The 15,670-nt window shown below is 33.4% G+C and overlaps 1 protein-coding gene across 1 annotated transcript; it reads left to right on the forward strand.

The window, feature by feature from the left end:
* Positions 4,281–11,844, forward strand: LOC105158565 (LRR receptor-like serine/threonine-protein kinase HSL2). The gene is made up of 3 exons (XM_011075354.2): positions 4,281–4,472; positions 8,441–11,039; positions 11,126–11,844. The coding sequence occupies exons 2-3, from the start codon at positions 8,450–8,452 to the stop codon at positions 11,488–11,490; spliced, it is 2,955 nt and encodes a 984-aa protein (XP_011073656.1). The 5' UTR covers positions 4,281–4,472; positions 8,441–8,449; the 3' UTR covers positions 11,491–11,844.

The following is a 15,670-nucleotide window of genomic DNA, read 5'->3' on the forward strand; positions in this document are numbered from 1 at the left end:
ATTATCTCTTAATTAATTAGTTCTATTAATAACTTTTTATTGGTATACATTTAAAATTTTAATTTATTTTACCAATGTTGATTAATTATTCAATTTTGTTTTTATTTCATTAAATAAAATGTATTAAAAACTTAAATTATTTACACAAATAGAGTGTAGTGTGCTCCGATTACTAGCATGTATTAGTGACTGAAAGTGAGGGACCTATAATGGTTGATCTAGTGAAACTTGAGCTTGATTTATTGGTATAGTGGTGGGGTTACAACGCTAATCAAGTTGGGCAATGCCTCAACAAGTTTTGACGGAAAGAACATTCTGTTTATGAAGGTGATGGGCTGGCAGTAGCCGACTTATAATGTTCGATCCAGTGAAGGTTGGGTTGGATGTTGGTGACAAGAACAAATTTGCTTATGTAAGTATATTATGGGATGACGTTACCTGATTGATAATTCTTGATTCAGTGAAGGTTGAGCTTGACTTATTGATATATTAATGGAGTCATAGTGATCAATTTAGACAATTATCTTAACAAATTTTGACATAATTAACATTACATGGCTGTTAGATCCCTTTAATTGGAATATTTGTAATGATTTTATTCCAATTTAATCTTTTAATTATATATAAAAAAAAGATTAATAAGATGTGCTAATGAAAATAATTAAAAAATATATGTGGAAATATCATATCCATCCACTTGGACATGAAACAGGCAAAAGATTACTGTATTCTATACTGTTGGAGTTGGTTCAATACGAAATAGCACAGCTAGCAAAGTTGTAATAATTTAAGTAATGCGAGTCCCATAAGGACAGAGACAGGCCAGTAGTTTATCGACTAAAACAAAATTCCAAATACACACATTTTGTTTACTTAATTAATGTTGTCTTGGTGCCCATGATCAAGGCGTCAGACTAATTAATTATTAGTTTATTTCTATTTTGGATGGATATAGTTTGTACATATCCATCAATAACAATGGTAGTTTATCAATTTGCAATTAGAATATTGCGAACTCAAATTTTATTAAAATCGTACAATATTGTGGATATAGGCTAGTGTCGACTAGTCTACTGAATGCATATATCACTGGCTAATTGTAGCCAATTATAGTTGTAAGGAGACACATAAGCATCACAAAGCATGAGGTGGTTCTGTCTTTGTAAGTGTTGTCGACTGAAAATATAAGCATAGTCGATACGGGCTAATGTTAACTAACTTACAATGTATATAACGTCGACTAATAGTAGCCAACTATAGTCGTGCGCTGAGGTATCGACAACGTAAAGTACTGTATTAAGGCGACAATCGACGGGAGGTGGTTGTTTCTCTACGAGCGTTTTCGACTGAACTATTAATTTCTGACAAATTATAATTATTTTTAAATTAAGAAAAATAACTAACAATAAATGCCAACCCAAAATAATAATAAAAAAACTTGAAAAAAAAATTCACATTGATTGGGAAAGAATTGGACAGTATAGTAGACTTTAGGCAAATTTTGAAAGGAGAGTTGAGGACGACATAGGAATATGACATGTATGGCATTATTAGAGTATGAGAATACTGATTTACATGTGCAGTATCTAAAGCGAAGGCAGACAGACAGCACATCTTGCCAGTAACCAAATAATTGATTTTGTCTATTTTAGTCTTTGTCATTTAATGTCTGAATTCTAAGAAGTTGGTGCTGAAAGTATTTGAGTTCACACTTGAAATAACTAACATTCCAGGCTTCACCAACACACATATTATAATTATTCCTTGTGCTTTACTTCCCACTTTCTGAACTACTGCTGCCTTCTAACTTGGAATCCCGGCAAAGCAACTCCTACACTTTTCCCAAATTTTCTCCTGTTCCCACGTTTCCGAATTAGTTTGGAATATTCTGATATGAATCTGATTCTATTTGATTTAAATTTAAATTAATTATTTGATAAATATATTATATTGATTATATGATTGATGTGTATTTAAAATAAAATTATTAGTCACATAACAATTGTCACAGAATTTGATGGGGGTTATACAATAACAATTAAAAACTCCTGTAAAGACAGATTTATCCTCCAAAACTATGAAAACCCAAACAGGATGATGATCCCTGTCTTTTTATTAGGGGTCGGGTTTGATCCGACCTGCCTGACTTGGTTACTTGGGATGCCAACTGTTGATTTTCATCCCATTCGGGGTTCGTTGCAATATGACATGTGGACCACATGGACAGTAAAATATGGACTCATAAATATTTGGGGGGTTCCATAAGACAAATATGCATTTAAGATTGTGAGATCTTGTTCTGTGATTTCATTATAAATCCAAACGAACTAACTTAATCATTTGGAGGTTTTAGTTGAGGGCGACCTCAACAAAACTCATTTCAGGAGAACTCTTATTCCGAATCAAAAGTCGCTCTTTGAGTCAACTGCAAGCTTCATCAAACGTGGGCAACTATATCCCCTACCTGTTCGAGATTGCTAGCTCACTTGCCACCTCGAATTAGATCAAAATTCCACCATTATATAAAACAAAAAATCAGAAAGCTCGCAGAAGGTCTAAACATTTCGAAAATTACTAAACACTAAGAGGATCTGCAGACATCAGCTTAAGTCCAGTCGGTGCTGATAACATCATCATTTACCTCAACTCTACAATTTAGTAACGTTCCACGTTATTTTAATATGATTGGTTCAAATGGATTATTTTTATAAATAACCCCAACATCCCATTCTAAATTATGGACTCTGACTTCTTTTATCTATTTATTTATCTCGAACGACTCTATTAATTTAAGTAGTACTTGGTCGTTGTACTTGTAAGATGCAGGAATTTAACATACAATCTAAAATATGGTTAATTTGAGGAACAACCTTAAAGAATGAACCTCAACATTTTAATTGGTTGTAAAATTCTAAATGAGGTAATAATTGGGAGTAAAATGGTGTGGAGTGGATTCCCACTTTGGCGGAGAAAAAATGTTGTTCTTACTTTTTGAGCCAATAGTCGAGGAATAAATCATTAGCACATCCAAATCCAATTCCTCTTCTAGAGAAAAATGCAATTATTTACCCTTTACACCCAAATTAAGGGCTCAAACTCATCCCGGAGTGACAGATGAGTCGAGTCGGCTCGACTCGAGCTCTAACTCATTGGAGGCTGTGAGCTGGTGAATTTTTTTTTTAATATATATTTTTGAATTTTCTATATATTTATTTTTATATTTAATATTTGTTCAATTTTATAATTTAAATTGACCATATATTATAATTATTAATCAATATCATACATTTTATTTTGGATAATAAGAAATTATAGTACTTTTATTTATACATTTAATCTTTATACAAAAATAAATTTAATCAACTTAATAAATTATAATATTTTTATAATTAAAATTATTATTTACTATGATATATAGAACTTTATGTTTTATATTTTAATATATATTTGTATTATATTAATATTAATAAATTGACAAGTAATTCACTTATAATTTTTAATTATTTATAAATTTTTATGTTAAAATTTAGTAATTCCTATGAATTAATCTAGAAATCATAATAATAATAATAATAACAACAACAGCAACAACAATAATAATAATAATAATGATGATTATGGTTGAACAATTCTAATTATTATTTTATTATTATATAATGAGATTGAAAAATTTAATCAAATAATTACGATATTTTAAAATTTAGGCACCTGATTCATACGTAATTTAAATATATACTAGACTGTGTCCAAGATGGTATGATTTAAAATCACATGGCCTGATTCAACGATACACCGTCTTAAATGATTACTCTTATGTTTCGAGTACGATATCTCGACATCCGTATATCCAATAAGTCTAAAACTTTACCAAACGTATTTTTTGTAAGTTTTATCATATCTAACGGTCTGATCTGAATTTTGATGGTCCGATTAACCCATGTTATTCAATAATATAAGATGATAGTTATATCAATGTTATACTAACATTTATAAATATATAAATTTTGTAGATTGTCAACATATATTAATTTCAACTATATCTATATAAAAATTTTAGATTGGATCTCATAATTTAAAATAATAATAATAATAATAATAATAATAATAATACCAATAGTCAAAAACCCCTCTCTCTCTTTCTTTTCATCGTTTCTTCTTCCTTTTTCTCTCTCTCTCTCTCTCTCTTTCTCTTTCTACCTCCATTCTTTCCCCTCTCTTATTTCTTCCCCATCGTTCTCTCTTTCTTTTCATCGTTTCTTCTTCTTTTTTCTCTCTCTCTCTCTCTTTCTCTTTCTACCTCCATTCTTTTCCCTCTCTTATTTCTTCCCCATCGTTTCTTCTTCCTTTTTCTTTCTCTTTCTACCTCCATTCTTTCCCCTCTCTTCTTTCTTCCCCAAACCCATCTCTTAGAACCCCATCCCCCAAATTCACGGCAACAAGAAAGGCAAGTCGGCGACGAGTGCGGCTTCCAGGTAATCCTTCTTTCTCTGTTGATACGCGGTTGCTTCTGCAATTGACTGGTGCAAAATATCCTAAAAATCTTATCTTACAAACTAAAGTTATAGAAGTTTTACAAACTAAAAATATTTGGAACTGCTTTTGCCAATGATCACCAATGAAAAGTCTGGTTTTGCTGTTCTGTTGTTGCTTGTTGCTGTTCTGTTGTTGGTTGTTCTGCTGTTTGTCGAGCTCGAGAACAGAGTGTCGAGCTCGAGCTCGACTCGAGCTCCACTCGTTGCCGGGCCTGCGACTTTGTAGCTCAACACTCTCTCTCAACTCAGATTCTTTCAAATCTCCTCAGCTCTTTTCCTGCGCACTATATTTTATTAATTCTAATTATATAATATTTTGAGTTGAGGAAGTGTGTGAATTCTAATGGATTTATTAATAAAGTGATTTCAATTTTCATAAATCGTAATTTACAATATACTTACGTAATCGATGCTTCAGGGTTAAATCCAAATTATTTTCATGTAAAAATCAATATATATATATGCACAAAATACCTTAAATTAAGAAGAAGAGAAAAAATCTAAAACACATCTTAATATTTTGGAGAAAAAAAAAAGTAAATTACAACGAGTTTTTCTAAAATTTGATATAATTTTAAATGTTTTCTCGTTATTTGAAAAATTATAAATATTTCGTAATGTTTGATAAAATTATATAATTTTTTTATGGAGGTTTTGAATTATCAACTTTATCCATACTATATTTTTTCTTTTTTATAAATAATTATATTTTTTTTCACTTAGTCCATAAAATAATTTAAAAAAATTTAAACAATAAGTAAAATTATAATTGATAATACACAAGAACCTATTTCAATTCACCATAAAAAAAAATGAAAACTAACAGATTTGACTAATTATTACATGGTTGTTAAAAGCAGAAAGTATTAGTAGTTTTCAAATAAAATATTTATAATTATATCAAATTTAAAATGAGCTCATCATAATTTACACTGAAAAAGGTCCTACGCCTTGCTCTATTATTACCTCACACGATTTATGTAAATTTTTATATTTTCGGCACACGTATGTTGTATATTTTGTCCTCATTTGTTAATTACAAGAGCTCAACTATTTAATTATTACTTTTTTATGTTCTCTCTTGCCCCATTTTTTGGGTGTTGGGGTCAAAGAAAAAAAATATAACTAAGTATTAATGAATATTTGGATTTTTATAAGTAATAAATAATGGCAAAATACATAATATATAGCCTATAACATATTAATTTGCACCAATTTTATTATTTAGAATTAATTTGGATTCAGCCCCAAACTTTGAATACGTTGTTTGACTGGTCGGGTCTACCCACACATATTTGTGGACCCCAGTAACTATTATTTAGAGCTCCACTTTATATACTGAACTTTAAGGAAATTTCACAGGACAGTGGTCATCAATCAATTATTGGTAATATTACAAATATTGTAGTATATTTAAGAAATAATTACACTTTTCTTCCTTCAAATTTGATATAATTATATATAGGCCTTATGTGCTTGAAAAAATTATATATAGTATTTTTAACATTATTTTTGACTAATAATAGATTATTCGAAAGTCACAATTTACTAAATTTGCTGATGTCAATGAATAAATTGAATAAAAATTCATATGTCCTCATGTTACTTTATTATTAATTTATTGTAAGTTAAACAAAAAATTTTCTAACCAAATTACCTTATATACATTCACACGCTAATACATGTGAGAATGTATATCTTCACCCTTGTAAGAGTAGTTTGGTTATAAAAGAATTTGTTTAACCTACAATAAGTTAGTACCAAGTCAATTTGTGGGTAAATATAAAATTTTATTTATTACTAGTATCAATAAATTTGATGAATTTTGATTAATGAAAAAATTTATTTATTAGACGAAAACAATGTCAAAGGTACTAATAATAATTTCTCAAACCACGAGAAATTTCTAAATTGTTCCATAACCAAATAATAAATATAATGCTCTTGTTATACAGTTAATATAAGTAAATTCAGTGAATTTTGACTAACGAAAAGTCTTATTTGTTAAATGGGAGCAAACCTCAGGGTGTTAGGTGTAATTTTTTAAATCACAATGGTTTATATATAATTGTACCAAATTTCAGAGGATGAGAGTATACTTATTCCATTCTTTTAACTGTATACTAATAACACGATAAGTGTATTACATTTATTAATTAGTTCAGATATGACCGAACTTAGAGCATGTTTGGTTGAGGTGAAAATTGAGAGTATAAAACAAAGGAAAGTAAAAAGTAATGAAAATATAACAAAATCGCTGAAAAACTATTTGATGAATATTTTTATTAATAATAATATTCCTGTCCTTGTTTGAAAAATATATTTATTAACAAAAATATTCTTGTCCTTGTTTGAAAAATATTTTTATTAACAAAAAAATTCTTGTCCTTGTTTGAAAAATATTTTTATTAACAAGATTTTTAATTTTTTTATATATTAAAAGTATATTAGTATAATATTAATTTATTTATTTTCTGAACAAAATGAAGATATGGAAAATTACAAAAAATAGTTTTTTCTTCTCAATCTATTTTTCTCGTGCCAACGAGTGAAACATTTGATATTTACTCCCATTCCAATTATACCTGAAGGAAAATTATTATTTTTTCCTCATGCTCCTCTTTTGCTTTCACTTTCCTTTTTTTTTTCTCACTTGCACAAGATGAACTATTAGTCTAGTGTGTTTGGTTGGGGCGAAAAGTGAGAGTATAAGATAAGTGAATGAAAAGATAAATGTATAGAGATAGTTTGGTATTTGGCTAAGTGGAAGAGATGGAGTTGAAGTAAAACTCAATGTAAATGAAACTCCTCTTCAGTTCATTTCTGTTTCCTTTTGAAATTGGGCGGAAAAGTAAAGTATAAGGCTAAAAAGTGCAGTTTTTATTTTTATTTTCTCTATTACCCGTATCTATCTATATGTATATTTTCCTCCAATTCTGTTTTTCTTTCCACTTGTAAAGCTTTACATAATTGCCAGAAAAAAGATAACAAAATCGTTGAAAATGCATGCCTCTTCAATGCATCTGGAGATGATATATAAACTTGTTTCTTGTACCAACAAATGAGCTGATGTGTGAATTCGAATTCGTTAGTGGAAAATATTGTTAGCAATTTTTATTTAATTAAATGAACAATAGTCGTTTTGATAGTATTTTTGTTAATAAAAATATTCTTTTTCTTATTTGATAAACATTTTCATTAATAAGGTTTTCAAATTTTTTATATACTAAAATTATATTAGTATAATATTAATTCATTTATTTTCAAATACAAAATGAAGAGAATGATTATTCAATAAAATTATAAAAATTAGTTTCTTTTTTGTCAATTTGTTTTTCTCGTACCAAGAGGAAGTATTTGGAATTTATTCGCCTTCCAATATACCAAACAACTTAAAAAAACACTATTATTCTTTCCCTCCTATCCCTCTTTCACTTCCCTCCCAAAAAAATTCTTACCCGAATCAGATTTAGTCGAACCAAACCAATCACAAAGCAAATGTATTATACTTGCTATGTGATTGATAATTTTTCCTGAACTGTACACTAATCACACGATAAATGTATTGTACTTATCATATGATTGGTTCAAATTCGACTGAATTTAATCTAGATTAGAATTTCTTTTCACTTCCATTTTTCTTCTCATTTAAACCAAACCAACCTAAGTTAAAAATTTTCTAGACATTTAAATAAAACCAAAAATATCAGTCATCTTATTTCTAGAAAACACATCGCCTGTCCCACCAATACCTATCCATAAACAGCATTTTCATGTGATCCACAAACAGTTCTGTCCTAAAAGCCCCACACAAACAGTGTAACTCAACTCTAAATGACTTTCACAAAGTCGCTAATTCCCATTCCTTTTCCTTGCATTAACTCTCCTCTTCTATTCCTCAACCACAGGTAGCCGAAATGAATTATCACAAACATAAGCTTCTGCTTCTGGTAAAAGCGCTGTTCTTGATCAGCTTCATTCCTCCGACAAATTCATCCAACAGGGACGCTGCAATCCTGCTCCGGGTCAAGAACGGCCAGCTCCAAGACCCGCTCCGAAAGCTCGGGGATTGGATCGAATCATCACCAAATTCTCCATGCAACTGGACGGGCATTACTTGTGACGGCCAGACCAACAACGTCGTCTCCGTCAACCTCTCCGGAGTTAACGTTTCAGGGAAGTTTCCAGCGGACTTTTGCCGGATTTCTTCCCTGCGAAATCTCGACCTCTCCCTCAATAGTCTCGGCGAAGGCATTACTTCTGATTCGATTTCTTTGTGCTCTCGTCTCGCTTCTCTGAACCTCTCGTCCAATAATTTTGTCGGCAGCTTGCCCGAGTTCCCGGTGCAGTTTCTGAATTTGACGACCCTTGATTTTTCCTACAACAATTTCTCGGGTGAAATCCCGACTAGTTTTGTTAATTTGCCAAGACTCCGGGTGTTGAATCTGGGTTCAAACTTGCTAAACGGGTCGATCCCGGAATTTTTGACCAATTTAACTGAGTTAACTGAGTTAGTGCTGTCAGTAAATCTTTTCCGCCCCAGTCCTCTGCCGCCGAACATAGGCCGCCTGGCGAAACTTGAGAAGCTGGTGTCGACATACACAAACCTTGTCGGAGAAATTCCTGAATCTATTGGAGATCTTGTTTCTATCAAAGACTTCGACATTTCGCATAACGGTCTCGTCGGGAGAATCCCGGATAGCATTGGGAAGATGAAAAACGTAGAACAGATTGAATTGTATGGAAACCAACTGTCAGGTGAATTGCCAGATGCTTTTTCGAATCTGACTTCTTTGCTCCGGTTCGATGCTTCAGAAAACAACCTGACAGGGAAAATACCTCAAAGTCTGGCAGGTGTCGCCCTGGAATCGTTACATCTCAATGACAATTTTTTGGAAGGTGAAATTCCAGAGATTTTAGCTCTAAACCCGAATCTTGTCGAGCTGAGGCTGTTTAATAACAGGCTTTCGGGTGTTCTACCAGAATTTTTGGGTATGAATTCGGGTTTGGAAGAGATTGATGTTTCCAACAACTACTTGGAAGGCCCATTGCCTCAGAATTTGTGCTACAGAAAGAAGCTTCAGTTTTTTATAATCTTCGGGAACAGAATTTCAGGTACAATACCAGAGTCATACGGCGAATGTAGTGGTTTAATATACGTGCGAATTCAAGAAAACGAACTGTCTGGACAAGTACCTGATGGGTTATGGGGGTTTAGCGGACTTGAACATGTTGAGTTTTCTAACAACAGATTGGAAGGATCTATTCCGCCGTCAGTTTCAAGTGCAAAAAACCTAGAACAATTATTAATATCTGGCAACAATTTTTCAGGCGAATTACCGGTAGAAATCTGCGATTTGAAAGAGCTGAAGAAATTTGACTCAAGCCGGAACCGGTTTTATGGTAAGCTGCCTCCTTGTATTACTCAACTGACCAAGTTACAGGAGCTTCACATTCAGGGGAACAGGTTCACCAGTGAAATTCCGAAAAGCATTGCAGCTTGGAGAGAGTTAACGGAGTTGGACTTGTCGGACAATCATTTTTCCGGCAACATTCCGGTGGAGCTGGGTGATTTGCCTGTGCTAACATTCTTGAATCTTTCAAACAATTTGCTTTCTGGGCAAATTCCAGTTGAATTAACAAAACTCAAGCTTAATGAGTTCAATGTCTCCAACAATAGGCTCCAAGGAAAAGTGCCACTTGGTTTTGATACTAAGTTTTTCCTCTCAAGTCTAATGGGCAATCCGGATTTGTGTAGTTCGGATCTTAGGCCGCTTCCTCCTTGCTCGAGATCCAAATCCGTAAGCTTGGTAATGGTGGCAGTTCTTTCAGCTCTAGCAGTAATACTTGTGGTGTTACTCCTCTGGCTCTTGATCAAAACCAAGAAGTTAATGATTTTCGGTAGTAGAAGTAGTAAGTCCTGGAAGATCACAGCTTTTCAGAGGTTCGGATTAGATGAAGAACAAGTGTTGGCCTCATTGAAAAATGAAAACCTCATTGGATCTGGAGGATCAGGTCGGGTTTATCGGGTCAAGTTGAAATGTGGGCAGACCGTGGCAGCAAAGAGGCTTTGGGAGCCAAAAGGGTTAGCAGAATCCGAGGCATTGTTCATGTCGGAGATTGAAACGTTGGGAAGAGTTAGACATGCTAACATTGTAAGATTGTTGTTTAGTTGCATTAGTGATGATTTTAAGGTGTTGGTTTACAATTACATGGAGAACGGGAGTTTGGGGGATGTATTGTATGGAGAGAACGGCGGAGTGCTGTTGGATTGGCCTAAACGGTTCGCCATTGCAAAGGGGGCGGCCCAAGGGCTCGCCTACTTGCATCACGACTGCGTGCCTGCAATCGTTCACAGGGATGTTAAGTCTAACAACATATTGTTGGACGAAGAGTTCAGGCCGAAAGTGTCTGATTTTGGCTTAGCCAAGATACTGAAACAGGACTCGAAAGAGGGTGATCAAGTCATGTCCCGTGTTGCCGGTTCTTATGGTTATATTGCTCCAGGTGAGTTTTGAATTCTTGATCTCTTAGCCTTATCTTTTTTCTTGTCAAATTTTCAGGCATTGCTGATAATTCTAAACATCTTGCAGAATATGCCTACACAATGAAAGTCACTGAGAAGAGCGACGTCTATAGCTTTGGGATAGTGCTATTGGAGCTAATCACTGGCAAAAGGCCAAATGACAACTCGTTTGGTGAGAACAAGAACATCGTCAAGTGGGTAACGGAGATTGCACTATCATCTTCAGCTCAAGGAAGTGGAAATGGCATATATGTTGCCGGTTTGGATCAACTACTAGACCCCCGGATGAACACTTCCACCATCAGTTACGAGGAGGTAGAGAAGCTTTTGAACATCGCTTTGTCATGCACTGCTGAATTGCCCATCAGCAGACCGTCTATGAGACGGGTTGTTGAGTTGCTGAAAGACCGTTCACCGAATGGTTCTAAGTAGAGCAATTGAGGACTTAATTTTTCTATAGTCCCAGTTTCCAAGTGAAAATCAGTGGCAGCATGTTGACATGAGTGCAAGTTTCAGGCAAATTAGGAGTAGGTTAGCACTTGTTGGTGTGGCATATGAGTATTTCTGTAATGTCTGATAGTTTTAGCCTCAAAATAGAAGAGGAAAAACAGAGAATTTAGTTGTTGGATTTGAAGATTTTGCATTTTCTCCAATGGTCTATTTTGCTGATTGTGTACATCAGTTAAGAAAATGTAATTGTATTTCTCACTTGAGAAAGAAAAGAACCAAATGTGATTTGACAGATTATGTCTAAGTTTATGTGATGTAATTTCCACATAGGTTAAATTGGAGTGGGCTCTCTTATTGTTCGAATAATTACTAATACACATTTGAAATTAATGATCGTCCAACAAATACCTTTATAATAGACTGTCACGAGAGAGTATATATTATTTGACAACTTCACTGTTTATTATTGGGAAAAATACATTTTGCCTCCTAAACTATTTATCATGTAACAATTAACCCCTGAATTAACAAATATAACACTTACTCTCTATAATTAAATTTTTAAACAATATTGCCCTTATATTATATGTATATATTGTTAGAATAATTTTTATATTACCATTTTGGTCCATGCGACATAAAGTGTAGGAGTGCACATTAAGGTCATTTTATGGTGGTAATTGAAAGGTCTAACTTTGATGGTTAAGTTAGCATTGAATTGGATTACAACCAAGGGTCAAGATACCCTCTCCTCTACCTCATAAAGAATTGAAAAGATTGGACTAATGATTGTAAGAAAAAAAGTCTTACGTAATTCTTAGTCTACTACTTCTAACCATCAAGAAGAACTAAAAGGAGAGGCTAGAGGGGAAAATCTACACTTAAAGAGTTCTCGGTGATCTGCAAGTAATTCAAGCAATGGATCAAGGTAAGAGTTTATGTTTATGTGAATATTATAATTTGTCAAGTTCTTGGACATTACAGAATATATTTGATTTTCATGTACAATAGTTAAATGGAAATTTCATGAAAAACTTTACATGTGGTATCAGAGCATTATTTAACAAGTCATAATGTTCCAATGAAAGTTTTGATCCATCATAGTTTATGAATCGTTTTCCGCTGCGATTAATCTTTTATGATTAATATTTAAGGTATTATTGATGCATATAGGTTTCATGATTTGATACAGTTTATCATGAAATGCTTGCTTCTATTATCATATATATGTATGTGCCCAAAGGATTTAAAGTTAATTGTTTTTCCATTATGTCAAAATTATCATATTTTTTCGACATAATATTCTCTAATGTTTGATGAATGTTATGAATATTTGACATTTTAATGGATATTATTTATGCACATACATGTGTTTGGTTTTTACATGTAAAGTTTATATTTGTGATATGTTTACACAAATTGTACGATTTGCATATATTCAAGCACTCACTTGTTAGTCACCAAAGTGGCCAAGTTTAAAGGTATATTGGATATGTAAGGTGTTTTAGTTTTATGTTTAATTTTTTAAAAGTAGCTTGTTAGTCACCAAAGTGACATGGCTGAAATGATAATTAAACATATAAACTAATTTATTCGAATTGTTTACGATGGCATTAAAGTTTTGATTGAAAAATTGGGTTGTTTGATTATGCTTCTTGGAGGTCACCCAAAGGTGGATCATTGCAATATAATCAATAACATTATAGGGATTAATCAATAGACATGTTTTTTTATCCAAAGATAATATTCATGTTTATTTGATTATCCATAAAAGAAAATTATTCGGCATCATTATAGTTATTGTGTATTTAAGAAAAACCCAAAGGTTAACTTGAATATGCGCTTAAAGTTTTGGTGTATGATCGTCTGGATCTAGTACAGTTAAACTCAATGCATTACAATATTGACATGTATTAATGTCTTGCAGCATCACTAAACATGTTCGCATCGAGTAACTCTGTTATCAAGTTTAACGAGCTTAACTACGCTGAATGGTCTGAACAAATTCATTTTCAACTAGGTATTATGAATTTGGATTTAGCGATAGTTATTGACGGAAAGCCCAAAGCCATAACGGATACCAGCACGACAGCCGAAAAGTCATACTTTGAGGCTTGGGAAAAGTCTAATCGACTGAGCTTAAATTTGATGAGGATGACCATGGCAGAATCAGTAAAGCCATCGATGCCTAAGACTGACGATGCTAGGGAATTTTTGATGAAAATAAAGGAGTATTCCCAATCGGACATTACGGGTAAGTCCATTGTTGGGAGCCTCATAAGTGAGCTGACCACGAAGAGGTTTAATTGGTCATGCTCTATTCATGATCATGTGACTGAGATGTCAAATCTAGCAGCAAAGTTGAAGGCTCTGGGGATGGATGTGAGCGATTGGTTTCTAGTACAGTTTATTATCAATTCTCTTCCTACTGAGTTTGGCCAGTTCCAGGTGAATTATAATACCATAAAAGAAAAATGGAACTTTCAAGAGCTTAAAGCCATGTTAGTTCAGGAGGAAGAAAGATTGAAGAAAATAAAGGAACACTTTGTCCACCTCACAGTTAATGATGGTGCTAGCAGCAATAAAGAAAAACCAGGAAAAAGAGGTAAGGGTAAAGAAAATACCCCAATGAAGGTCAATGAGGGTCATGTCCATAAAGAGCAGAGATGTTACTTCTGCAGGAAACTTGAGCATGTAAAGAAAGATTGCCCGAAAAGAAAGGCTTGGTTCAAAAAGAAAGGTATACATTATGTTTCTGTATGTTTCGAATCAAATCTTATTGAAGTCCCTTTTAATACCTGGTGGTTAGATTCTGGTGCTACTACTCATGTGTCTCATGTTACACAGGGATTCCGTTCAATCCAGCCCATAAACGGAACTGAACAATACTTGTTTATGAGAAACAGAATGAAGGCACGCATCGAGGGTATAGGGACGTACAAATTGATCCTGGACACTGGATGTCATTTAGATCTACAAAAGTGTCTCTATGTACCTGAATGCGCTAGAAATTTAGTTTCTGCTTCAGTACTGGATAATAATGATTTTTGTTTTGAGATTAAACATGGTACATTTAAGTTGTTAAAACAAAAGTACTGTTATGGTTCTGGTACTTTGCTTAATGAATTGTATCGTTTTAATCTTGATGAAAAGTTCTCTGATTCCCTGTTTAACATTGAGCACAGTATTGGTATTAAACGTAGTGCACATAATGAAAATTCTGCTTCATTGTGGCATCAAAGACTAGGTCATATTTTCAATGAAAGAATCATGAGGTTAGTGAAAAGTGAAATACTTCCTCAGTTGGATTTTACTGATCTAGAGGCGTGTGTGGAATGTATAAAAGGAAAACAAACCACACATACAGTAAAGAAACCAGCCACAAGAAGCACTGAGCTATTAGAGATCATTCATACTGATATATGTGGCCCTTTTGACGTTCCTTCTTGGAGCGGCGAAAAGTACTTCATCACTTTTATCGATGATTTCTCACGTTATGGTTATTTATATCTGCTGCCTGACAAGTCTCAGTCAGTTGACATCCTTGAGGTGTTCATTAATGAGGTAGAAAGGCAGCTAGATAGAAAAGTGAAAATTGTGAGATCTGATAGGAGTGGTGAGTATTATGGAAGGTATAATGAGACTGGACAAAATCCTGGTCCATTTGCAAAGTTCCTTAAAAGTCGAGGCATTTGTGCACAGTATACAATGCCTGGTACACCTCAAAAAAATGGTGTAGTTGAAAGGCGGAATCGTACATTAATGGACATGGTTAGGAGTATGTTAAGCAATACTTCTTTACCTCTTTCATTGTGGATATATGCTTTAAAGACTGCTGGATATCTTCTCAATCGGGTTCCTAGTAAGGCAGTTCCTAAAACTCCTTATGAATTGTGGACTAGTAGGAAGCCGAGTTTGAGGCATCTCCGTATTTGGGGTTGTCCAACTGAAGTGAGAATATATAATCCACATGAAAAGAAGCTAGATGCTAAGACAGTCAGTGGTTATATCATTGGCTATCCTGAAAAATCTAAAGGGTATAGATTTTATTGTCCTAATCATAGTACGCGAATAATTGAGACAGGCAATGCTCGGTTCATTGAGAATGGACAGATTAGTGGGAGTGAGAAACTACGAAAGGTTGACATCAATGAGATACGGG

The sequence above is a fragment of the Sesamum indicum genome, linkage group LG3 (assembly GCF_000512975.1).
Source record: "Sesamum indicum cultivar Zhongzhi No. 13 linkage group LG3, S_indicum_v1.0, whole genome shotgun sequence".
Classification (NCBI taxonomy): domain Eukaryota; kingdom Viridiplantae; phylum Streptophyta; class Magnoliopsida; order Lamiales; family Pedaliaceae; genus Sesamum; species Sesamum indicum.